General features: G+C 42.1%; 2 protein-coding genes across 4 annotated transcripts; one reads left to right on the top strand and one right to left on the bottom strand.

Moving 5' to 3' along the window:
* Window positions 1-779: 779 nt before the first annotated feature.
* proza (protein Z, vitamin K-dependent plasma glycoprotein a) lies at window positions 780-6,632 on the bottom strand. Of its 3 annotated transcripts, none has more exons than XM_068718960.1 (9): window positions 6,508-6,632; window positions 5,023-5,158; window positions 4,117-4,277; window positions 3,928-3,952; window positions 3,725-3,838; window positions 3,486-3,620; window positions 2,830-2,945; window positions 2,623-2,740; window positions 780-1,727 (listed from the first exon to the last, which is right to left on the bottom strand). In XM_068718960.1, exons 2-9 carry the CDS (start codon window positions 5,099-5,101, stop codon window positions 1,195-1,197), a joined length of 1,281 nt encoding a protein of 426 aa, XP_068575061.1. In that variant the 5' UTR covers window positions 5,102-5,158; window positions 6,508-6,632; the 3' UTR covers window positions 780-1,194. The 3 variants fall into 3 exon arrangements, with proteins under 3 accessions (XP_068575061.1, XP_068575060.1, XP_068575063.1); XM_068718959.1 differs by having other exon boundaries at window positions 6,504-6,632; XM_068718962.1 differs by having other exon boundaries at window positions 6,481-6,632.
* A 6,150-nt stretch (window positions 6,633-12,782) lies between these two features.
* Window positions 12,783-23,806, top strand: gpr139 (G protein-coupled receptor 139). Its single transcript, XM_068719030.1, has 2 exons — window positions 12,783-13,263; window positions 22,787-23,806. Exons 1-2 carry the CDS (start codon window positions 13,116-13,118, stop codon window positions 23,788-23,790), a joined length of 1,152 nt encoding a protein of 383 aa, XP_068575131.1. The 5' UTR covers window positions 12,783-13,115; the 3' UTR covers window positions 23,791-23,806.
* Window positions 23,807-24,191: the final 385 nt, after the last annotated feature.

The following is a 24,191-nucleotide window of genomic DNA, read 5'->3' on the forward strand; positions in this document are numbered from 1 at the left end:
TTACTATTTTTGTTCTTATCTGCATGCTAGCAGCCCTGGAGATGTGGAAGCCAGCCAGTTGGTCCACTGCCTTGGTCGAGACTGAAACGTCTCCACAACTAAGGGATGGATTGACATACAATTTTGTACAGACATTCATGGTCCCCAGCAGATGAATCCTGACTTTGGTGATCACTCAAATTTTTCTTTATAGTCACCATGAGGTTGACAAATGTCTCAACAACTAATGTCAATCTCAGGATCAATAATAATCACTTTTCACCATCAATTGGCTTTTCATGTAACAACATCCGCTGAAAGCTTTAATTTGTCCAATTCTTTGGTTTATGACACATTAACTGCAAATCTAATGACATTTCCATCAGCCTCAGCTGCACTGGGTTTACAAATTAGCAAATGTTAGCATGCTAACTTGCTAAACTAAGAGGGTAAATATGGTTATTATACATTAAATAAAATGTTCAGGAGCTACACTCAATTAAAAAACGTTGTCAAACAGTGCTGATATGATTTATTTTACATTATACCACCTTAACATCCACGTTAGCATACTGATGTTTTTTCTCTACATTATAAAACCTTAACATTTCTCATCTCTATTGACATTGTTTTTTCTATTATTATTTTAAACTGTTGTTTAGTTAAAATTCTAAAAAAGCTCCTTAGGTTCTGTGACATAACATCAAATGTTCAGATATTTCTGTTCAGATATTTTGAATTGAATAACTTCCAGAAATACTGCTGTATACTTCAGCCTGAAAACAATGACAGAACTGACATCAGGTGTGTTGTTAGAGTTTATTACATTCACAGAACAGTGACTAACTGGAGTTTTACAAGGTGCATGTCAACCAGTACAGTAGTTGCTAAAAATAACGTAACATAAAAGGTAATTAAAAGGTATGTCCACGTCACAAAACACATGCTGAATAATTCAATGCATTGTTTCCGGCTTCTGACCCTCTGCTTGATACAAAAGCACCACCTTGTGGATAAATGAGGAAGTCCACAGAGACGGATGTCAAGCAATAACCTAGATTAAAACTATATGGTTGTTAGGAGATGGGTATTATTAAAAGACAAAATTGTACAACTATGAAATGAAAAAGTTCATCCGATTCCCTGTTTTAGTATATATTCAGCTGCATTATAATTATTTTTCATAACATATAATGTTCTCCCTGACTACCCCACCTAACGGGAACCCATGAGAGGCTGCAGCCAGCCGAGGTGGCGCGACACCTTCTGGAAGATGTAGCCTTTGCTGCAGTCGGCCCCTAGTGGCTGGCTGAGCACCCCAGTGAGGAAAAACACCTCCCTGTACACGGTGAGCAGGGGGCTGCCGGAGCTCATGGTGCAGTCAGCATTGGTCTGGGGAGTGGTGCAGCCCATTTTATTGGTCACCAGGTTGGGGTGAGTCTCCAGACACTGAGGCAGGCGATTGTATGCGAGTTGGTTAAGGGTGAGAGGGCCCTGGAAAGCAGACCCCTGAGTGGGTTCTTTCCAGCCGGTGACCATGGCCGGTAACTCTCCCGTCATCAGGACGCGTTCTGCAAAGTCTTTTTCAGGCAGACAGGCAGCGGTCACCTCCTTCTTAAACCTGATGCGGTCGCGGAGCTCAATCACAGCCAGGTCATTTTCGGGGCGACTTTCCACAAAGCGTGGGTGGACATGAACTATTTTTACATACAATGTCTGCTCTCCATCTTCGTTGATGTTGCGCTTGCCTGAGGAGGTGCAGGTTAGACATGACATTCAGGATGATAGTGTTTCTCAAGATCATTCACGCATACGGACATGGAGAGCTGCAATGGTTAGTTGATCTATCAATTAGTCGATCAACAGCAACTATTTTGATAATCGTTTCAGTAGTTTGGCAAAAAGGCCAAATAGTTTCTGGTTGAACTCTCTAAAATGTGAAGATTTAAAGCGTATCTGTGACTATGTGATAGGAAACTGAATATTTGGACAAAACAAGACATTTAAAGTTACCACCTTTGGGCTCTAAGAAATGAAAACAGGTATTTTGCACTATTTTCGGACAATTCATGTCAATAAACCTAATAATTGAGAAAATAATCATCACATCGGTGATGTAAATAATTGTTGGATGCAGCCCTACAGACGTGGGTCCTATGCAAACTGTGATCATTTGTCATTGATATTTTTGACTTAAATAGCATTTTACACTAACAAGGAGTGTAGTCACATCGTCTTCCTCTTAATCTGTACTGTGTATCTGTGCTTAAAAGAGACACACACTGATTTATTGTATGATATTATGTAGATAAGTCAATTAATTCTATAAATAGATGAGATATGTTTTTAAAATACTATAATTGAATTTCGGTGCAGCTCAGTCCAAAATATTTTAGAGCTTGGAAATAGAAAAGACTCTCTGTCGAGTATAATCTCAACATTGTATAGTTTTTCACAGTTTAAAAAATGGGTATTGCATATAGACATTAACACATTAAGCTTTCTATGTGAAATTTGTTTGGGGATGATGGGTGTTATTTTGTTTCATTTCATTTTGTCCTTATTGTAGCTTGAGTTGTTATTTTTTTTGTCTTTTTAGCAGTAAAAGTGGTAAAAGAATGATTATGCGTTTCGTCAACTCACCGACCGCCACCTGGAAGGAGACGTATTTGTTGGCACACCAAGCTGAAGTCAAGACCAGGTTCTCCTTCAGAATGACGCCACTGCAGAAAGCTGCGGACTCTGAACTCTTCAGAAGAGCCTGCAAACAACACCATGCCAGGCAGCTTTAAGACCCTGGTTTGTTGTGACCTGCTATGTGTCACAGTGTGAGTGTGTGTGTGTTCCTACCTGCCAGGGACACTCTGAAGATAAACAGCTAAGTCCTGCAAAGTTGCTGCGAACATTGCTGGACAGTCTGCTATCCCACTGGCTCAGGCTGTTCACCTTACCACAAGGGAATGGGACTGAAAGAAAAATGTGAGATGGTTATAATAACTTTCTCTAGTTACATTATTTCTCCAGCGGAAATCATATTTAGTCATCCCTTTTTGCAGGCAAAAATAACATCAACTTGTTTTTTTAAATGTATTGTGAACAGAGCTTTATTACTCAAAGAAAGAAAGAAATTAATCAAAACAAAGATTGGCAGCCCACTGGCTACCTGGATAGAGAACATGACAGTCATGAAATGCACAAACTGGGCTAGGCCCGTTCATCAAGCTCTGGTGCAGGACAACACTTCATGTTAGTTAGAAAAAAAGGAGACTCATGCAGGAAACAAAGTCTGTGGCTCTTGTGTTGTGTAGCAGGCTGTTGTCTGGCTATGTGACTGCTCCGCTTACAGTAGAAAGTGGATATTACCGCTTTATGGAGAAAGTGATTGCTTGTATGGAAACAAGCTCTCCATCTACGTATGTGACATGTGATTAACAGAGCAGAGACATAAATGCATTTTAATTTCAGTTGAACTCAAACACTGGTAACAGACGCAACAACAGGCTTACCTGCAGGCTCACACTTATCCCGGGCCGTGCGGCTGAGCTTCCATCCGTGTGCGCAAGAGCACTCGTAGGACGTGTAGCCTGGTTTGCAGAACTGGGAGCACCCCTTGTTCTTCTCCAGGGTGCACAGAGTCTGGTCTGCATTGCGGAAACAGAGGAGAAAGGTTGCGGCACTCACGAACCACATGATAAGTAAATTAACAACGGCGATCACACACAACTTGCTGACACCACCTCCTCACCATTTTCACAGTGGACCCCTGTGAAACCCGACTTGCAGACACAGTCGTAGCCTCCCACGCTGTCCGAACACATGGCTCCATTCTTGCAGGGATTCTCTGCACACTGGTCTCCATCTAAACACAGACAGCTAGTCTATGAGAAGATGTAATGTACTGCTAATGGATGTGCGGTGATTGAAAATTATTTTAAATGCAGCACTTACCAATGTAGACAGCCCAGAAGATATCCTGCCGGAGAAAATATGCATGATAAGTGCACAGTTAAAGGTGATTTACACAGTGCATTCATGAAATAGAGACATACTGGAATATAGACAAAGATAAGGCACTGAGGAGGTTTTGAGGTGAAAAAGAAAACATGAGGGAGTTAACAGTGAAGTCCTGGAGCTCACCGTGCGGTACGAGTCCTGGAAGACCTTTCTGGCCTCCTCGTAGCTGCACACTTTCTCCATGCAAACCTGCTCCAGGCTGGAAGTCGGAGCTGGGTTACTGCCATCGATGTTCCTCTTCTGACGGGAGATCACCAAGCTCGCCTGCTGCTTGTCCAAGAACACTGGTGGAACAGTTAATGTCTCAGCTGGTTCATCCACAACAGACTGACCTACAGTTTGAAGCTGATTTCCTATGAAGAGGCTCGAAGCTGTGCAGATCTTGTGTGAATCTACAGTTTTGAAATAGTAGCATTGGAATATTTTTTTATTGATAAATTCGGTTATCTTACTATGATGATAGTAAGATATACCATGATTTGTTTGCATATTTCTATTTCATTGCGTTAGAAAAAAAACATAAAATCTAAACTTGCTTTCTCTCTGGAACTTTCGATAAGCATAAAGCATATTCATATGGGGTTTTCTTTTATCTTCCAAAGACAAAGATTTACAGCTGGAGCTGTTAGTTGACAGAAAAATAATCAGCCACTGTTTTGATAATGTGTTTTTTTCATTTAAGTCATTTTTTAAGTGAGAATGCCAAGAATTTCTTTCATTGTAAATTAAATCTTTGGGTTTGGGATTTTTGTTAGAAACAAAACAATGAATGAAACAGGGCAGAAATAAACAAATTAATCTGCAACAAATAAATCTTTAACTAACCCAAATAACCAAATCTCATCCACTGAGGCGAAAGCCACCACCCTGAAGCTCTTAAAAACCCATCAGAGAGACTCTGACACGTCATATGCTCAGCATGCTGCTATCTTGACCTCCTTTTAATTTCTCCTCTTCCTCTTTCTAGAGTTCAGACTACACCATTGTCAAGCTCTGCAGACCCATCTGGCTCCACGTCGACTCTCTCACCTGTCTGGGGGGTCTGAACAGCTGCCATGGCCCCCGCAAGCAGACACAGCAGAGTGGCAGATGTGGTGTAGGAGTGCATGGTGACACTGAAGTGTGATCTGAGTTGAGTTGTCGGTGTAGCAGGGATCAATGTGTCCTACAAACAAGAATAGCAGATTATAGACATGACGCGCAGGACGATCGAGAAAGAGACAATGAGATGTAGAAGCCCATCATAGTGTGAGGACTGCCCAAGGTTCATTAAAGGTTGACTGGAAAATGTTGACTGCATCTCTGACACCACGATAATGTTCACATAGATCCTCCTTCATGACTGCATTCATCAGCAGACAATAATACTGGAGAAAACATTGTGACAGATATTTCGGTAATAATGTATCAAAAGAAGAAAACTTCTAACTAATTGTCAATTAAGGAGTTCAAGCAGGTGTTGCATCTTCCAAAGCATGCAGCAATGTTTTAGATTTTCAGTAATTGCAGAAGTGTCCAAATTTACTAAATAAAATGTTCAGGAGCTACACTCAATTAAAAAATGTCGTCAAACAGTGCTGATATGATTTATTTTGTTTATGTCTTACAGATTTATTGTTTTCTTAATATGGCTCAATGGCTTAATATGGCTTTTGCCTGGTATGTTTGATGCAATAGCAAACATCTGTTTCATCATTCATAGCAGTTAATTGTATTATAATAATCTATAAATAAAACAAATGTGTGTTATTTTTGGAAAGTAGGTGACTTTATTTGTATAGCAAGTGCAGAACCAACAAACAAAGTAGTTCAGAAAGAAATAGGACAAACGGAAAAAAAAGACATAAAGAGAGAGTTAGAAGGATTAAAACGCCATGAAATAACAATAACAATAACATTTCAAACCTCCCAGCCACAAGGACATGCCATGCTGTAGCTACACGTGACAAAATCCTTATTATTACTGTGTTTGATATGTTTAATAATTCATGAGAACAGTAAATGACCTCATGTTGTTTTAGCATCAGTGATTGTGCAGTTTTTCTGCAGCAGGTCATCGTTGCACTGCTGCCACATTGACGGGCCTCATAGACTTTCTGTTTACACAAAGTTGTTAACAAACACTTGAGGCATCTTAAATCTAATTTAGGTTTTAAGCACTGACAGTCAGATCAACAAAGGACAATGCATTTATGTTACGTTAGAGAGCCTACGCTTTCTATCTGCGTAGATCTTTACCAGCCTGATAGCATTTAGCTCACGTGGAGTACAATCACAGAGAAGGAGCCAGAACAACTGTAACGCATCTGTGCTGCAGAAATGTGCTGCTTTTCTACAAACTGCTTAAATTTTACAGCCACAAAGACATTTAAATATTTACACATCCGTCTGTTTTCAGGGCGGGCCCAACATGTCTCTGAGTAACGGTACGAAACAACAACAACAGCAGCAGCAGCAGCAGCAGCAGCAGTGATGCTCGGTACCTACAGCTACGGACTGAATCAAGGTACCTGCCCGGTCTGGTCGCTCTCTCTGCCCGCTGGTCCTGAAACACACCACAACGTCCTGCACGGATTGGGCCTATCGATACAAAATAACAGATGATGACCACATCCGATTCTGCTCACTGTTTTCTGACTCTGGTCAGTGTAATGACAAAGAGGGGCCACCAGGGGGCGCTGTTAGACAGAGCTGACTATCGCTGTGCAGTGCAGTGTGTTGTCCACGGCTGTCCTGCAGGACACAGACGCACCGAGACACACAGGTACACCTTCGCTTGAGCATGCAAGACAGATGACAGTTGAGTTTTAAGCACTTTAGTGTAAGATAAGATATGAAAAGATAAGATAAGATTAAAAAAGAGATGATACTACAAGAAAATGTCTGTGCCCAAGATGCTCAGTACATAATGTAATGTACTTAAAACAAATACATAGAAAATAACAACATACATACATAATAGGCTATATTAAAATAGGATAGAATCAAATAAAAATCATGTACATTTGTGACTTTTCTTCTTCCTATGAATCATCTCATTACTCCCTAGATGTATCTTGTTAACCTTTGGAGGGACACCTTTAAGGCCACTCTGTATTTCTCTGGATTTGTAGCTTCAAGTCCTTTTCATTTTGCCAGAAGGAAGAGCACATTATTGACATCCTCAATGCAGTTGAACCTAACCTGGGGATCAGGACCGTCAAAGAAAAGATACCTTTGAGGGACCACCAGGTGATTAAAGGGATAAAAAGATGTGGGATTTTGTCTGACTTTTTTTCAAGTTTTAGCATTTTTCTTGTGACATATGGATATTGTCACCTCTTCAGGTATCTAAAAATCCTTCCAATGAAACAATATGAGAAGGAAAAATCACTCCTTGGTTGAACTGCTCATGACTTACATCCACATAAAGACCAAAAACCTTTGATGAGGAGTCACAAGGTAAAGAGTGTGGAAGCTTCTTAATTTAAACCTGGGTTTAACATGTATTAGTGCATGTTTGTGTAGAAATATATGTATATTTGCCTTAAAAAAGTGTTAAATCATACACCAATGTTTATGTACACATGCATTCAAAATAAGATTTTAGACCATACCACTATTCTCCTCAGCAGTGTGACCAGAATCAGGAACTCCTGATGTGCACGCTTGATCAAACAAAATGGGATGCTATCCGCTCTGATCAATAGCTTAAGCTTATCTACAAACAAACACACACACAGGTCTAGACACAAGCAAACAGCCAACGACCAGATTGGGGTTCTACACAATCAGCTAAAGCAGACAAGTGAAAATCAAAGTGGACAGAAGGCTTAGATGGAGTACAGGAAGGCTGTTAAGTTTTCTACACAATGAAGGACAGTTTTATATCTCATATCTATAACAAAAAAAAAAGGTTTATAAAAACATTTAGTTCACTCAAGAGGAGTTATGAGCCAGTATTTAGAGTTATTGCATCCTTAATGTCAAACTTTGTGATTAGCGATTTGTCCATCAAGGCCTTGCTTTCCAAACACAAAGTCCCTCCAGTGGCCTTGTTTCAATGGGATTGTTTGTGAGAGCAATGTAATTTGCAGACAGGGCCGTGGGGCTTTAGTCTCAGCTCCAGCCACGTTAAACGTCTCCATTTGCCAAGTCTAATAACGTCTGTATTAGAAAAGCCTGCTCGGACCAGCTGGTCCCCAGTGCTGGACAGGGGCAGGAACTGGACTGCCCAGTCCAGGGAGACTCACCCTGGGAGAGCGGATGGAAAACCAGCCCCGACGTGCAGAGCTGCAGCTATGTGTAAATGATTAAGATTGTAGTAATTTCCCTAGTGATTGTGGTCTAAGGTGACATGCAAAGTTGTTGTTGACATGCACTTGTTCATACATATAATAACAATTTGTTGACTGTATGGTGAGAGCATGCACTGTGTTTGCATGCACTGGAGTGTATTGTCTCCCTCTCTCGCTCTCCCCCTCTCCTCATTCCTCTCATTATTCTTTCAGCGCTCACGAGTGACCTCGCTGACCCATTCCTCTTCAAATCCCGGGTTCAATTTTACAGGCACGCTAAACAAACAGCCATCACAGGAGGCATGTATTAATAATGTCACCTGCTTGACAGCTTTCTGATGAACAACAGGCTGGAGATGAAATCCCCGTGACTCACCGCATGTTGGAATCTCGATTATTTTCCTCAGTACCTCTTCAGCTTTTCATCACTTTTTTTTTTTTGGCAACGGAAGTGACGTTTTGCCCCAGCCAAAGAGGGGGACACCTACATGTTCTGTTTGTGTTTTCAACAGCTGCCCTAACTATGAGCAACCAAGGACGCATTTGACTGAGAGTCACCAGGTAACATGGTTACTCGTTAAACTGAGACACCGGCTGTGGCTGCAAGCTTTTTAACTTGTTGACTACCACTGGACTGATCAAAAATGCTCATGTTTGTAACGCCCATTTTAAAACTCAATGAACTCAAAACTCGGAGTCTCTGTCAGTACGTGTAGTTGGAAGCACAGTGACTTGGATGCTCGTAATGTCTGGCTGGTGTAACGTTAAACGCTAGGTTTCTCCACAAAATACATCTGGCCACTAAATACTGGGCCACTTGTTTATGTCTTCTATCTGCTAATAGGACACATAACTGGAAAGTCAATTTGTTTAGGTTGCATTCGCGATCTTTGGTGGTTAATGCCCTTGCATAGTTGACAAGTTATTGCCCTCCATTTCCATTGCCAACTTTTACTGTGCTCCAGATATTCAGAGACACTCATATGCAAGCATCACACACCGTAAATCGTGAGATTGCAAAGCCACATAGTTCAGCTTTGTTCTGCTTAGCCACTAGCCATGAATGTCAACATTTAAACGACAAGCATTTCTGTGGCGTGGTTTGAGGCAATAACACAAGTCTGGTTTTGCGTGTTTGTGCATGTCCGCATTTGATTGTTCAGTTTGGTGAGGACGTGACAGTGTGAGGTCCCCAGACAATGTGTGTAGTGATAATGTGATGGGTTGGTAACACACACACACACACACACACACACACACACACACACAGTATTGCTGCAGGGAGCAATGAGGTCAGGTGTATGACCACACCACACAACCAACAATACATGACAACCATCACCTGCCCTGGTTTGGTTTGCAGAGTCTCACCACATCACACATGTACAGTATCTGTTGTCCTGTATTGAATCCAACAGCAAACAACAACCCACACACAACACAATCACGCCTATATCAAAGCGCCAGAAGATTGCGTGTAATCAAATTTGTGTGACAAGGACCAATGATGATGTTGTATTAAGTACTGGAGAGCAAGCACACACTACCGCTGTGGGGGTTTTTCACAGCTATGTTAGCTACTCTTGAAGAATCACCTTCCCCTGTCCCACATTTCTCCGTGATCAATTCACGTCAGCTGGCCATATTTTATTTAACACTTAATCGCAGCGCTCCTCTCCTTGCGTCCCCCGCGGCTCATTTGTTGACGTGTAGCAGAAAAAAAGATTAAGAGCACATGATTGTTCCTTTACAATCCTCACACCTACCCTCACTCCTTCACACTTCCTTTGACTTCACTGCATCTGATTCAAGTGGCATTCAGCAGAAATAGGTCAGCCATTATTGGACTGTTTTTGTAATTAATTCATACTTTCACATGGTGCCCTCCATCGATGGGTGGAGGATACTCAAGATGCCATAATTGAAGCACTAAGCAGCTTTTAAGATGGTCTGGATCCTCTTTTGTGATCCCCTGCTTTGTGAGTTGTCCTTTTCTTTCTTTGTGTAAAACTCTTTAATCTGGTCTGCCCTCAGGTCCTTGTTGCAGCCACATGCGCTGCCTTTTAAATGATATACTGTATCTCACTCAGACAGCAGAGCGGAGCGTGGTTGTGTTTCCTCAGACCGGTGGAGAGGTGGCGTAGGCCTTGATTGTGCTGAAGATGCACAGAGAGATCAGAAACACAGCTGACAGCACGCCAAGAGAAAATTATGTTTCACTGGTCCATACTCATGCCAAAGCTACACTGTACTTTCTGCACATAACAACTGCTAAAGGCCCAGAGGAGTCTGCAAATCATTGATAAGATTAATGACTACAGCCACAATTCAGACTACATACATTAAAAACCACAAATGTGAGAGCTGAGAAAAACACCTCAGTGGGTTGGGAGTACAAGATGTGGTTGTAAATCAATGGAAGAAGATGTTTTAGAAATACAACAGTAAAAATAGTCAAAAATTACAAGTAAAACTCCTGTATTCAATAAGTTTTATCAGCAAAATGTAATAAATAATCAAAGTTAAAAGTGCTCACTATGCAGATTTCTTTTGATAATTACTAAATAACAATTATTATTAGATTATTACAGTTGAAATAATGTCTGAGCTGCATTTTAATGTTAGTCAGTGGAGGTGAAGCAAATTTTCAAACTGTCAAGCAGATCCGGTATAACTTGTTATATGTTGAACATATAAATGGTTATAATCTAGAAAACATACCAAAAAATGTCATGGATGTATGTTCTGTGCTGCTATTAGCTGCTCCAACAACAAACTGAGACTTTGGAAAAAAACGCTAACATTTTTTATCAATTTCACTTTTCTAAATCTACATTATTATTAAATGATCATGTTTTGATGGCGTTCTGAGCGGCTAGCTGGCACGATACCGGCCATGAACCAATAAGACACAATCTGCTTACACCGATGGTGAGTCGCTAACTAGCCCCCCACATCTCTTGATAACTGGTCAACTGAATAACCACATTTCCTGAACGACATTCCACTTTTATAGTATTGTGTGTTACAGATTTTTTTAAACTCTACATTTATTATTTATTCTGGAGTTTGATTATATCTTATAGTGTAGTAAGTTATCTTTAGAAAGCTATATCAGAGCTAAATCATAAACTAGCAAGTATTTCCCTCCTGGTTTAATAAGCTACTTAAGTACAACGCTTTCACATTTAGACTGTGGAGCTCAGACAGAAGTGATACATTTTTTTCTTTTTTTTTAATCAAAGCCTGATTCATAATAACCTACATGAGAGTGCTTTGGGTCGTAGCTTGCAGGTATACCTTCATCTGTCAGAGGGGACGACTTTCCACCGTGATAACCCAAACATCTCTTCTTCTTCTTCACCAGTAATGGCACTGCACTCAGCAGCTGGATTCGTCTGTAAAGCAGTAAACTAAAAGTTCCTTGAAAAAATACTTAATTACAGTATCTGAAATAAAATCACTTATTTAGCTTAATTTGGCATATGGTGTCATTACAAGTTGCAAACTATTGTTTTTGTCATTTTGGGCGGTTGGGTTTACCGTTAGACCGACTGAACAAGAAATTTCCAGACTTCACTTTGGATTCTGTCATTGTTTTGTTCATTCTGTAGACTATCAAGAGCCAATTAATAAACAGGTCCCACAGCTCCTCTCCAGCATTGTATTCCCCAAACGTTTTCAGCTATCGCCTGGTGACAGCAGTGTTCTGTTTCTGAAAATGTTTGGGGAAAAACAGTTAATTAATTAGATTTTGATGGACGTGCATCGGTTACGCTTATGTTCACAATGGTCTGCACAATTCTGTGCATTCATATCAGAAATCCCATTTATTTTATATTAAACTATTGGATGTATTGTGAAACTGGGCAAATTCATCTGTTGCAACCCTGATGAACCAGAGACTGGAGTGTTTCTTGAGAAGGAATACTTGCATTTTTCAGTGTCAGCCTTCATCTCATTAGCAGTTCACACTGCATGGCAAATTAGATTGAGCAGCCAGTACCAACCCCCACTCCCACACACACACACACCTACACACACACCATATCACATGTCATGTATTTATACTGTATGTAACGTTTATGATATGCAAATAAGATTGTAGGTACATGTTTGCATTCTGCTTGTGCACTCATTTCTGGATACATGGTTAAAGTTACTTAATATGGACTACAGAGATGTGCAATAAAGAGACACATTGACAATATGACAAGGGCAAATACTCTCGATTCTTTTTGACTTAACCCTCCATTTATCTTTTCTCATCAGTTTTATTGCCTCTTTGTGTTCACTGCCCTCAAACTGGAACCCCTCTTTTTCTCTCTGAGCATCCCTCAGCCTCCCGCCTCCACCCTCAGCCTCCGTCTCTCTCCCTCACTTTCTGCTCTCTGGCGTGCCTTTGCTCTCCATCTACCTTCCTCCCTCTTTCCTTCTTTCCCTCCCTCTCTCCTCCTCCTCCTCCTCCTGCTGCGCTCTCGACTCGCTCTCATTCCCCCTCGCTCACACACTCAGGCAGCATCCTCCCCTCTTCATTTCTACCTTCATACTCACCTCTTCACACCTCCCTCTCCGCTCCTCTCGCCTCCTTCCTCACCATCACCTACTAACACATATCATCTCTCGCAACTCCCCGTCTGTTGTCTCCCTCCACTCTCTCCTCCATTTCTCCCTCCTTCTCACACACTCAACCTTGTTGCCTCGCGCAACTCGCGCACACACTCATGCTGATTGGCACCCAAGGACAGAGCACCCTCTCTGCTGTACCGGCGACCAGGCGGTTTGCTCGTGTGGCCAGGCTTCTTGACACTGAGCTCAGCTGAGGAAGAGGACGAGGAAGGGGCCATGGAGCACAGCCACATCTTCCCTGTTTTCTCCCCAAATGGGAGCACCTGGAGCCCAGGGCAGCATCCCACTGAGTTTGCCCAGGGATGCCCTCTCGGACCACTGCCTGTCATCTACTACAGCGTCCTGCTCTGTCTCGGCCTTCCAGGTAAGAAATGTACACACACAATTGTGTTTTTTGTGTGCGTGTCTAATCACAGGCATGTCTCATTCTGTGTTAATTTGCTCATCTGTGGGTTGCAGGAGTCATGCTTTGCATCTTGATTTGTTGTGCACTTGTCTGTAGGTTTGAATGAGTGTCAGCTGCTCCAGAGTGCCACTCTTTGCACGCACACACACACACACACACACGCACGCACACACACACACACACACACACACACACACACACACACACACACACACACACACACACACACACACACACACTGTTGATTTGTCATTCTGACCTTGTGGCAAATGACTTGTGCATGCGTATGTACGTCGTATGATTTTGTCTGTGCTTGTTCCGGTCTGTTTGGAGTTTGTTTGTACATCCATCTCTTTAGTTGGACATATTCAAGCATTTCAACAAAAGAGGGAAACCAGTAGTTGTATGTGCAGAGCATCATTAAAAATGGTTATGAATCTGTGAAACTGCACCTTAATCTGGAGTAGTTCTAGTTTATATGTGAATGAAAAATGATGTAAGTAATGACTCAGGCTTGACCTCGGGTACAAGTGTGTTACATGACTCGTCTTGATGACCTGAATTTATGACACTTCCTTGTTGCGTCTTTGCCATTGACTGATTAGTCCGTTCACACTCACTGTCAGACCCATTTACTGCCTCTCTCCCACTGCGTGATCTATGAGCACTGACCTAGTCTCACACGGGGAAGCAAAGTTGCGTGTGCATGAATATGTGCGATTATGAATGTGTGTCTGTGAAAGGGACAGACGGAGACAGGAAACACGGAGGTCGAATGAAAGAGAAAAGGTGTGGATGCCTAATCAAAAGGTTGGGTTTCAGATGTTAAAAAGCCCTCTGGATGGTCGGATACACATCCGCTCTGCTTCAGCCTATCACCAAAATGCTGGACTCATTCTGTGGTCAAGTATTATTAATTATTAATTCAAGTGTTTCACTATTTAACCCTGATTGTGATGAGTACAATCGGTGGCTTTTCTTGTCTTATTTGTCTTAATACTTTAAAATGTATTTTTCTTGATAAAGATTGGGAGTGAGATGTTATCAACAACCTAAGCTCTTCTGGCTTAAAACAAATCTGCAGTGCAAAGTGAAAAGCTTTTCTACGCCAATACTGCAGTATCCACAAGATTTGCAGCCTTGTACAAGTAAAAGTCTGTCTCTCTGATAAAATCCCACCTAATTATTTTACCTGGATTGGCAAATCAAGTGTTGCACAAGCAATTCTCTCTTCTGTCATTTCAAGTTTCTCCTGCTTCAGAAGTTTTATCAATTATGTTCCTGAGTTGTCTTTACAAATGTGATTGCGACTGTTTGTTTAATCACCGAGTAACAATAACCCGGGATTGTAATGCAATTTTACAATGGCTGTCTGAATTAATGGCAGAGTTGAGTGCGGCGGACTGATACTTTGCAGCAGCCGAGATTAACTTATTCAATCTTTATGACGTTCCACTCAGGCTGAATCATGAATCTTTCATGAGAGTGGCATGCGTGAGTAGTAGCGGCATGACCTACAGACCCACGCGGATTTAACACTCTCGATGGATGTGAGGTTGTTACCAGCCAGTGTTTCGGTAGTTATAACAGCAACAGGGCTTCAGGGAGACGTCGTCGTCATGTCCGTAAATTTCCCGACCTTTAAGCAGCAGGCAGAGAGGGGTCACATCAAAAACACAGATTTGAGGATGAAAAGCGAGATGATGGAAGGTGAAAAGAAAAGGGATTACACACATCAAGTGGTGGGGAATGATTACTGCGTGACCTAGGGAAATGATTAACCCAAATCTCGGGATGAACAGTATACTGGAGTATAAGGGAGACAAGGACACCCAGAAGAGGAAGAGCATAATTAAGAGAAAGAGATTAATAACAGCAGAGCCAGTGAAGTAGCACCTCTGAGCCCTGCATTGGGGGCAGCTACAGACAACGGAGCTGAGACGAATTGCCACATTTTTAATTAATCGCTAACTTTCTCTCTTTCTCTCTCTGCTCACCACACCACACTGCTTGACACAGAACAGACGTGTGCTGGCATAGCAAACAGCACAATGAAGGTTTTGGTGCTTTGCTTCAGTCTTTGACATGCTGGGATTACAGAAGTGAGGCCTGTTCTTCGTACAGTATAGTATGACACATACTGTGTGACATAACCGGATGTTCAAGTGAAGCTGCTCTGAATATCCGGGCCGAGACAGCTGCTTGCTTGCGTATTCCTTCAAATTGAACGTTTCTCTCCACAATCCGTTCTTTTTGATGGGGTGTATAGACTTTTTACCCGCACACATTTCAAATCCTTCCTGCTCAGGTGTTGTTCAACTCGAGATAACGGTTGATGTCTGAATTTTGCCTAAAGATACCTGCATTTAAATGATTTGCAAATGTGTTCATGTTAATAAAATGTCTCTGCAGCAGAGCGCAAAACCACTGAGAGGATTAAATTAAAATCTATTGTATTATATTTAATAATTCTACATTCGTAATTATTATTTAATCAGTCATCAGGGTCTCATAAAAGACATTTTTACCAAAACTTGCATAATGTTGATCAAGTTCATCACCACACCAGCAAGGATGTTTTCTTTGACATAACATGACTACATTTATATTTCCATCAAATACACATTTGATGTTACACCTCATTACTGTATGTATGCAAATGTTTTGTTGTATTTGCTTTGTTGCTTTCAAGTGATGAGTCAAACTACAGATATTTAAACTTTAATGTAGACTTGAGGGATTTAAGATGGCCAGCCTATTTAATGTAATTTAATGGCCTAAATTACCATGGTGGAACAATAATTCAGATTATTTACTTTGTGTAAAATTATAATCTGCAAAGTAACCAGTAATCTATGCTTGAAATTAAAAGTACGGGAGAAGCACAAAACGTAAACACTAGAGTATTCAAACAAGGAATTTAATTTTTAACCTTGAAGAGAGTTAGACTGTAACAAGAAAAACAAGATCAATAATTAACACAAAGAGACACAAAATGACCATAACGATCATCAAAATAACTACACAAGGACACAGCAAAAATAGGCTAAAGAACTATAAAGTCTGTGAATCTTGCTCCTGCGTCGGAGAGGTGGTGGTAGCTGTTCATCAGTTAGCTGTGTGACTGGCCCACATGAGAGTTGAAACACATCTCCCACTCCCACTTATCCACCCACAAGACGGGGAAAAGGTTGGGGATGTTAAGCGCCAACAATCCTCTGTTCCACGTGGCAGTGTAGACCAGGTGTCAGATGTTACTTAATGAAGAGTCGGGCCCAAGTGATTTGCAGTTTGCACTATTGATCTGTCAATCTGCAACAGCAACAGGGCATCTGTGGTGGAATGGGGGCTTGTTAACGAATACCATGACTCCAAAAGTGGAGTTTAAGATTATTGGGTGTAAACTGGACGAAGAAGAAAGGATGTGAAAGCATGTGTTGAAGCATGGACAGTGGTGAAAAGATAGCAAATATTAAGTAAATCAAATGTAAGACATTTTTGAGCTCTGGTTTGTCTCCAGAACAAAGAGTGTGTCAGCTTGTCGTGGGGGAGATGAGCCAGAGAGGGCGCGGGAGGACAGAGGAGGCAAGAGAGGAAGGAGGTGTTGTTTGAGGCAGTAAATCAGAGATGTTGTTAGTGCAGTGACAGAGTTGACTTTATTTGACCAGCTGACAACAAAACGTTGTCACCACCGAAAACCCAAATCCCTGTGTTGTTGGACATGTTTTGGACAGCAGTAATACATCAATCTGAGGACAATTATAGTGCTGTGATCTGGACGTTGTCTCAATGTTTCATCTTCCATCCATTTACCCTTCTTCCCATCTCTTCTCAGCATTTAATTCTCTCCTCTACCCTCAATCGCAAACAAACTTTCACCATTCATGTTTTTTTTTCAAAGATGAAACCCCGTAAAAAACATTTAGAGAAGATCGAAGATCACAATATAATCGTGAGCCTTGTTTATGAACCCTTTGAACACAATAAGCTGAGTTTGTCCGTCTGCAGCGTCTCATTGCTGGCAGCACGGTTAGCAGTGATGTAAGGACAGTCATCTCCTTACATCTTTAAAATGAATTGCTGTAAGAGGTGAGCAGAGGCAGAGCACTGCAGTAGCATCAATATCATTAGCAGCAACCAGGGCCTCTCTCTCTTAATATGCCCATTTTCTTTATTGCATCTTTCTTTTTCTTATGAGCTCCCTCTACCTTTCCTCATTAACTCTCAGAACACACACATCAAGCTGATGCTCACAGTAAAATGTGTTGGATTGATATTATGACATTTTCATAGCATTACAAGCCAGCTTCACAGTGCAAATTAATAGTGATGATAATAAGTATTTAAATTCATGAACAAATCTGCAGTTTTCTCTTCATCTTAAACAGCTTTAAAACATGTCCCTAAAATCATAATTTTATCTTCAATGCATGTTTTTTTTTATTGGCTTTGCAGCAGGGATGTGGTCCTGGTTTTCGTTTGGGGGAATTAAGGAATCGCCCTGCTTTATGTCCGGTCTGACACTTAGAGAAGACAAAAGGGAAATGGTTGTCATCAGGAACAAAGTGCTTGTGACCTTTGAAGCAAGCTTTGATATTCACCCCCTCTCGGTCTCTCGCCTCTCTTCCTTTCCTCCCACCTCCTCTATACATCTCTCTGTCTCATTCTGTGTTTCCATCTAATCCTCCCCTCTGTTCTCTCTCTTTTTTAACTATATGTGACCTTCCTCAGACCACACTTTACTTCACCTTCCATCTATTTCCTCATCCCTCTCTTCTCCACTCATCTCGTCTTATTAGCCTCCGGATAAGCCGTCAAAGCCAAACCAAATGACAAAAAAAAATAAAATTTGGTGTAATATGAGGCCCACGAGAAATCCTAACGACTAGTGTGCAGCATCTCATGTCTTGCCACCGGTTTTGAGGGGTTAAGATGCACAGTGTCATTTGTCGATAGCCCATCTGAACACGTCCCTTTAGTGGTGGGATGAGTCAGCCTCGTTACACACCTCGAGGAGCACGCTGTGCCTTCTCTTTTCCCACTAAACAACGTCAATGGCCCTGTTCCTCGTCATATTAGGGGAGCAGCAGGGGGAGTGCAGACACAAAAGCACTCCCACACAAACAGAGAGGGTCACCCATGCAAACACACATACACAAATGTAGACAGACGGACAAACACACAGCAGCCCATTATCTGTCCTACAGGTCATTCTAATCCCCTCTCAGCTGGAGACACTTATTTTTCCCTGCAAAAAAAAAAAAAAAAAAAAGATGGTGACACATTGCATGTGCCTCTGTGTCCAAGCATGAGATGCACGTCTCTCTATGTGTGCACGGATGCCTCTTTGTATGTGTTGTCCTCAAGTCTCTGTTCTGTGTGTGCACGGATGTGCAGCGTTCTCCCCTCCCTGGGTCCCGAGACAACGTAAAGAACAGGAGTCAATTGAATTGAATGGGCAACAAGCTGGCTCAAGCTAAATGGAAATGTCAAGCTCGCTACAGATCCCTTTTGTTTGTCTGTAGAAGGCCCCGTCTCACCGGGGAGCCCAAACAGAATAATACCCAGTGACAGTCGACGCCTTACTGCTTCCATTTCATGTCACCCCTCTCTGTTTAGCGGTCAGCGGACAGAGAAGAGAGAAAGTGAGAGAATTGAAGGGGAAGAGGTACAATAGATAGTGAGGCTATGGATTAAAGGTGATGTACATTGTGCAGGGTTTGTAATGGGCCTCCACCGGGAGGTTTATGAGCAGCTCAGAGCTTAGCAGCAAACTTTTCCTGGTACAAAAAAACCACAAACACTGATAAGATCATTTGGATAAACCAGATGAGAGTCTGCAGGTGTGTGTACAGTACTGACAGCTGTGAGAGGATGGTGTATGGGAAACAACACGTACAGAGAGTCAGTATGACTGAAACAAGCAGTAGGCCGAAAACAATTAACATAAAATCAAGCTCAACAGATGAGCATCAGTTTTTAGACAAAAAATAGTAAAACACTTTCGGTTACGATTTAGCAATGCACTGCTATAACATGGTCAGAATCATGATGGATACATGTGTCTAGAGATTCAGGTGTGTTAAGCTAGTAGCGCCTAATGTAGCATTGAGTCGCTAAACTCAAGCAGAGATGAGGAGCTGGCTACAGAGGTCTGGTAAACTCACTTCTTTCTAACTTCACGATCCAGCATTTTTTACCAAAGACCCATAAACAGACTTAAATATGTAAAATCGGTGGAGTTTCCCTTTATCTTTCTTTTATTGCCAAAGTTTGATCAAGCCAACATATATTGACTGTTTGTGCACAAAGCTAAGCTAAAAAAAAATTTCAAATAGAAAATCAGTCAAAGGTTAACCTCAAATTAAATGTATTGTGGATTCATTTGCTTCGATCGGAAAAATCAGACCACCAGAACAGAAGAAGAAACGGACAGAAACTGTAGCTGAAAACAGAGAATCAATAACACAGACGACCAAGATTCGACATGAAAGCAATTTAACTTGCCTGTGCAGAGGTTGGTGTGGTGCACAAGCGAGGGGGACTGTGAATGTGGGGCGTGTGGTGCAATCCAGCAGCCCTACATGAACACTTGTAAACTGCTTTGACGTCTCATTTATGTTATTGATAGATTGTACGTTAATGTATTGGCGCATCCCTAATGTTGTTTGTGTGCATGTGTTAATATGTCTGTGTGTGTATGTGTTCTGCTGCACATCCTCAAGTCTGGCAAGGACATCTTTAGTCATTATCTGGAGCCGGCTTTGAAATTTGTAATCAGCTGACAGTGGTTGAGGCTGTGAAGTGTGATGTACCAGACTTCTAGCTGCCATACTTAATCCAATCCAAGATCTATTACTGCAGAGGGGGACAGAACCACAGAACACACACACACACCCACACACACACCCACACACACACACACACACACACACACACACACACACACACAGTATGGGCAGTGACAGCTGCTAAGTGCATTGATGTCTCAGAGATGCTGCGATGTAAATCAATGTCAGAGGCATCTTCGTCTGAGGAAACAGATCGGACAAGTCTTCATGCTGCACCAGCAATTTACAGTAAATGGGGTTGGTTGGCAACAGTAACAGATTAACAGATTAATGTGTGTATTTGAGTTTTAGTTCAGGTAATTGAACTAATACAGCATGAAATAGGAATCTTTGGATACATTGGAAAAGTTTAGATTTTCGCCACTGAATTTTACACTACATGTCACACATATATTGAATGTTCTTAATGTGCAAACTAATGTCTCCTTAAAGGAATAGAAATGTCCAAATACGATATAAGAGGCTTTCCAGGATTAATATCATACTTTTATAATATTAATAATACAAATAATAATAATAACAATTCCCATATTATTGCTTTTGAATGGAAACCATTTATTTCCAAGTTCAGCTTTTCAGGAACGAATAAAAATGATCTTGCACATGGAAATTCATTCGAAATAATCTTAATTTAAGGTCCATTAAAAGAGCAGTTTCTGGCCCCTATAATAGCGCTATGCAGTAATGTTTCTAAGAGAAGGTTCACAGTATGTCCTGCATGCTGTAGATATGAAACTAGGCTGGGAAATAGTCCTGCAAATGGTTTCATGCTGTTCCACTGGTGCAAAGATGGAAAGAGTAAAAAAAAGTTGCAGTGCACCAAAAAAAAAAGGCAAAGAAGACTGCTAGCAAGGTTTGACATTCTTAGAAAAAGAAATTGTCTCTGATAATATTTTATGAGGGAAATACATTCATTAGGTTTGCAGGACCTCAAGAATACACACAATCCCTGCATTTCAATACCCATACTACCATAATATTTAGTAGGTCAAGTATGTCCCAACACATATAGTATGTCAAATGCAGTACAGAAAAAATAACTGAATGTCTTGTATGCAGTATGTAAGCAAGCATGCTTTTCTGGCTATTCTGACCCAAGAACCTCTGTGCTTAAGATATTTGAGCAAAGGTAAATACGCTATGTTATGAGGAAGTAATGTCTTAATTGAATGCATTCTGCATGCAACAGTACAGTACATACTTTGTAAGGGCAGCAGCAGTATGTACTAAAAATAAAAATGAAAAGTATGCAATATGTAATGTCATAAAAACAGACACTTCAGGTCATAAATCATTCAAATGATCTTAAACTATGATAAATTATCAAATGATTTAAAAATATAAAGTTCCCCTCCTTTCCCACACTTAGTGATGCATTATATTTTGTACAGTACAGTACAGTACAATGCTTTTACTACTCAGGAGTTCTTCTTGCCGATGATGACGGTAATTCATTTGACTGATTTTATTATTTTTACATCCTAACAAGTGTGAGCACAGCCAGCATCTTATTTACTGTCTTCTCCATGTTTGAGCAAGCTCACAACCTGTAAACTCAACTGTCTATCGATGGGAATCCCCTGAGAATAATATGCAGTAATATACCAGAATAGGACAAAAAATGAAAAGAAGACGTGTAATGAGTCCGTTCAATACAATCACCAAACTGCAGTTCCCCCTGAGAGGCAGAGAGCCGTGCTCCTCCTGTCTGGAGCAGCCGCACAGAGGTCATGCTTTGGTAGACGCGGCAGTGGAATAAATCACATCCAGGCCTTTGTGTCCACGTTCCTTTTTAGCGAAAAATGAGAGTAGCGGTCCCCCCTCCTGGGCTAGTCAGCTATCCTGTTTGTGAAAGAAAGTGATAGAGTTGGAATAAATCAACGAGAAGTTGGCGAGGGAAACTTTATTTTGGCAACATGGGAGAGAAGGTATGACGGTATATGACGGGAATATGGAGTAGAGATTGAAACGAGAGGGAGAGATGGGGCGTCCTTGTGCTTTGTTTAAGGAACTAAATTGCCAGCTGCAGAGTAGCAGGCAGTAGTGAAATCAGCAGACTGTCAAGGCTGTGATGCTGCACATTGCCGTCCTGTTTTTGTTGTGGCTTTACTCTTTATTAAAGATAACAATTTGGCCAAAGGCAGAGGCAGATGCTGCTGGAATTACACAGCAGGTGTAGATGAAGAGGAAAAGGGAAGGGAGCAATAAACAGAGGAAGGATTACACAGAGGGAGAGCTGGTTGAACGTGGTGCATACTGACTGGGGACGATAACAGATTCCATAATGTGTGCTTGGTGCTGTTGATGGTGCTGAAAATCTTCAACATCAGGAAAATATTGTTTTGTTCTAATCTTTGTGTATCGTGTATTTGTGTTGGAGCAGTCACTCTTTTGTGTTGGCTGCACCTACAGTACAAATCTACTGCATTATGTTTGTTGTGTCTTTTCAACTGCCTGGCCACTAACACTCAATTTTTCTGTTTCCTTCCCTGCCCCAACCTGTCCCCATTCGTTTTCCAATCTCATCGTACGTTTTCCTTTGCAATCATTTCCCTATTTCCTCCATCTTTCTGCTTTCAATCACCTTCCTTCATCCCGACCCCCCCCCCCCCCCTCCTTCCTCCTCCCAGCTAACATCCTGACAGTAGTCATCCTGTCCCAGCTGGTGCTGCGTCGTCAGAAGTCCTCCTACAACTATCTCCTGGCTCTGGCAGCCGCCGACATCCTGGTCCTGCTCCTCATCGTTTTTGTCGACTTCATATTGGAGGATTTTATTTTGGGTACGGCGCTGCCTCCATCACTAAACAACGCAGTGCAGGTACTGGAGTTCTCCTCCATCCACACCTCAATCTGGATCACCGTGCCTCTCACCATTGACCGCTACATCGCTGTGTGCCACCCGCTACGCTACCATACAGTCTCCTTCCCGGCCCGCACACGAAAGGTGATATTTGCTGTGTATATTGGGTGCTTGCTCTCAGCAGCTCCCTATTACTGGTGGCCTGAGCTGTGGCACAGCCTGCCTGGGGTGGGCAGTGTTGGAGGAGGAGAAGGAGAAGGAGGAGGAGGAGGGGAGGGCAACAGAAGAACCGTGGCACAGCATGTCCTGGTGTGGGCCCACTGCGCCACCGTCTACCTCCTTCCCTGCACAGTCTTCTTCTCCCTCAACGCTGTCATCGTTCGTAAGCTGCGAAGACGCCGCAGCTGCTTCCGTCTGCGCGGCTACTCTACTGGCAAGACCACCGCCATTCTCCTCGCCATCACCTCCATTTTCGCCGTTTTGTGGGCGCCACGTACCCTCATGATCCTCTACCACTTCTACTCCTCTCCTCCAGCCTCACAAGGTGCCGGACGACTGCTCCACGTGCTCACTGATCTGGCGAACATGCTAGCGTTGCTCAACACTGGGGTCAACTTCTTCCTCTACTGCTTCATCAGCAAGCGTTTCCGAGGCATGGCAGCCAACGTCCTGCGAGCTTTGGTCCACTGCCGGAAGCAGCCGCAGCCGTTCTATGCCAGCCACAACTTTTCCATCACAAGCAGCCCCTGGATCTCACCAGCCAACTCCCACTGCATCAAGATGTTGGTGTACCAGTATGACAAAAATGGGAAACCCATCTGTATTTCCTCTTGAGTCCTCAGCCACCAGCAGCCCCCCCCCCCCCCCCCCCCCCCAACCCTCAGTTGTTGGGGAACACATTGTCTCCTTGGTGACCAGCCTTGCCCGCATGGAACTCTTTGAGGCTTGAAAATGTCAACACGCCTGGAGAGCACACAAGGGACCGTTTAGCTAGCTTTGAGCGCTAACAAAGTGGTTGGCTAGCAAGGTGGAAAAGCAAACAGTATTCACAAAGCAGCGACCGGCTTCAAAAAGACATTGATTGTTTCCCTCGTGCAAAAAAATACAGCTACTGAAAGTGACTGACTCCTGACTCACAGGATATCACCGCCATCTATCAATGACTTTTATGAGCCACAGCGCTACAGACTAAACTAGCAACTAGATGAATCCTTGGTGAAGCTTCAAATGCCTGA

This window comes from Cebidichthys violaceus, unplaced genomic scaffold, assembly GCF_023349555.1.
Source record: "Cebidichthys violaceus isolate CVI_PGR_0920_01 unplaced genomic scaffold, fCebVio1.0.p SCAF_23, whole genome shotgun sequence".
Classification (NCBI taxonomy): Eukaryota; Metazoa; Chordata; class Actinopteri; order Perciformes; family Stichaeidae; genus Cebidichthys; species Cebidichthys violaceus.

What these genes read in the sequence shown, in the direction of transcription:
- proza (XM_068718960.1), bottom strand. Translation starts at nt 5,101, where the DNA reads ATGCACTCCTACACCACATCTGCCACTCTGCTGTGTCTGCTTGCGGGG. An exon ending in TCCAGGACTCGTACCGCACG is followed by an intron (nt 3,953 to 4,116) that starts GTGAGCTCCAGG and finishes TTTCTCCGGCAG; the next exon opens with GATATCTTCTGGGCTGTCTA. An exon ending in CTTCTGGGCTGTCTACATTG is followed by an intron (nt 3,839 to 3,927) that starts GTAAGTGCTGCA and finishes GTCTGTGTTTAG; the next exon opens with ATGGAGACCAGTGTGCAGAG.
- gpr139 (XM_068719030.1), top strand. Translation starts at nt 13,116, where the DNA reads ATGGAGCACAGCCACATCTTCCCTGTTTTCTCCCCAAATGGGAGCACC. An exon ending in GCTCTGTCTCGGCCTTCCAG is followed by an intron (nt 13,264 to 22,786) that starts GTAAGAAATGTA and finishes TCCTCCTCCCAG; the next exon opens with CTAACATCCTGACAGTAGTC.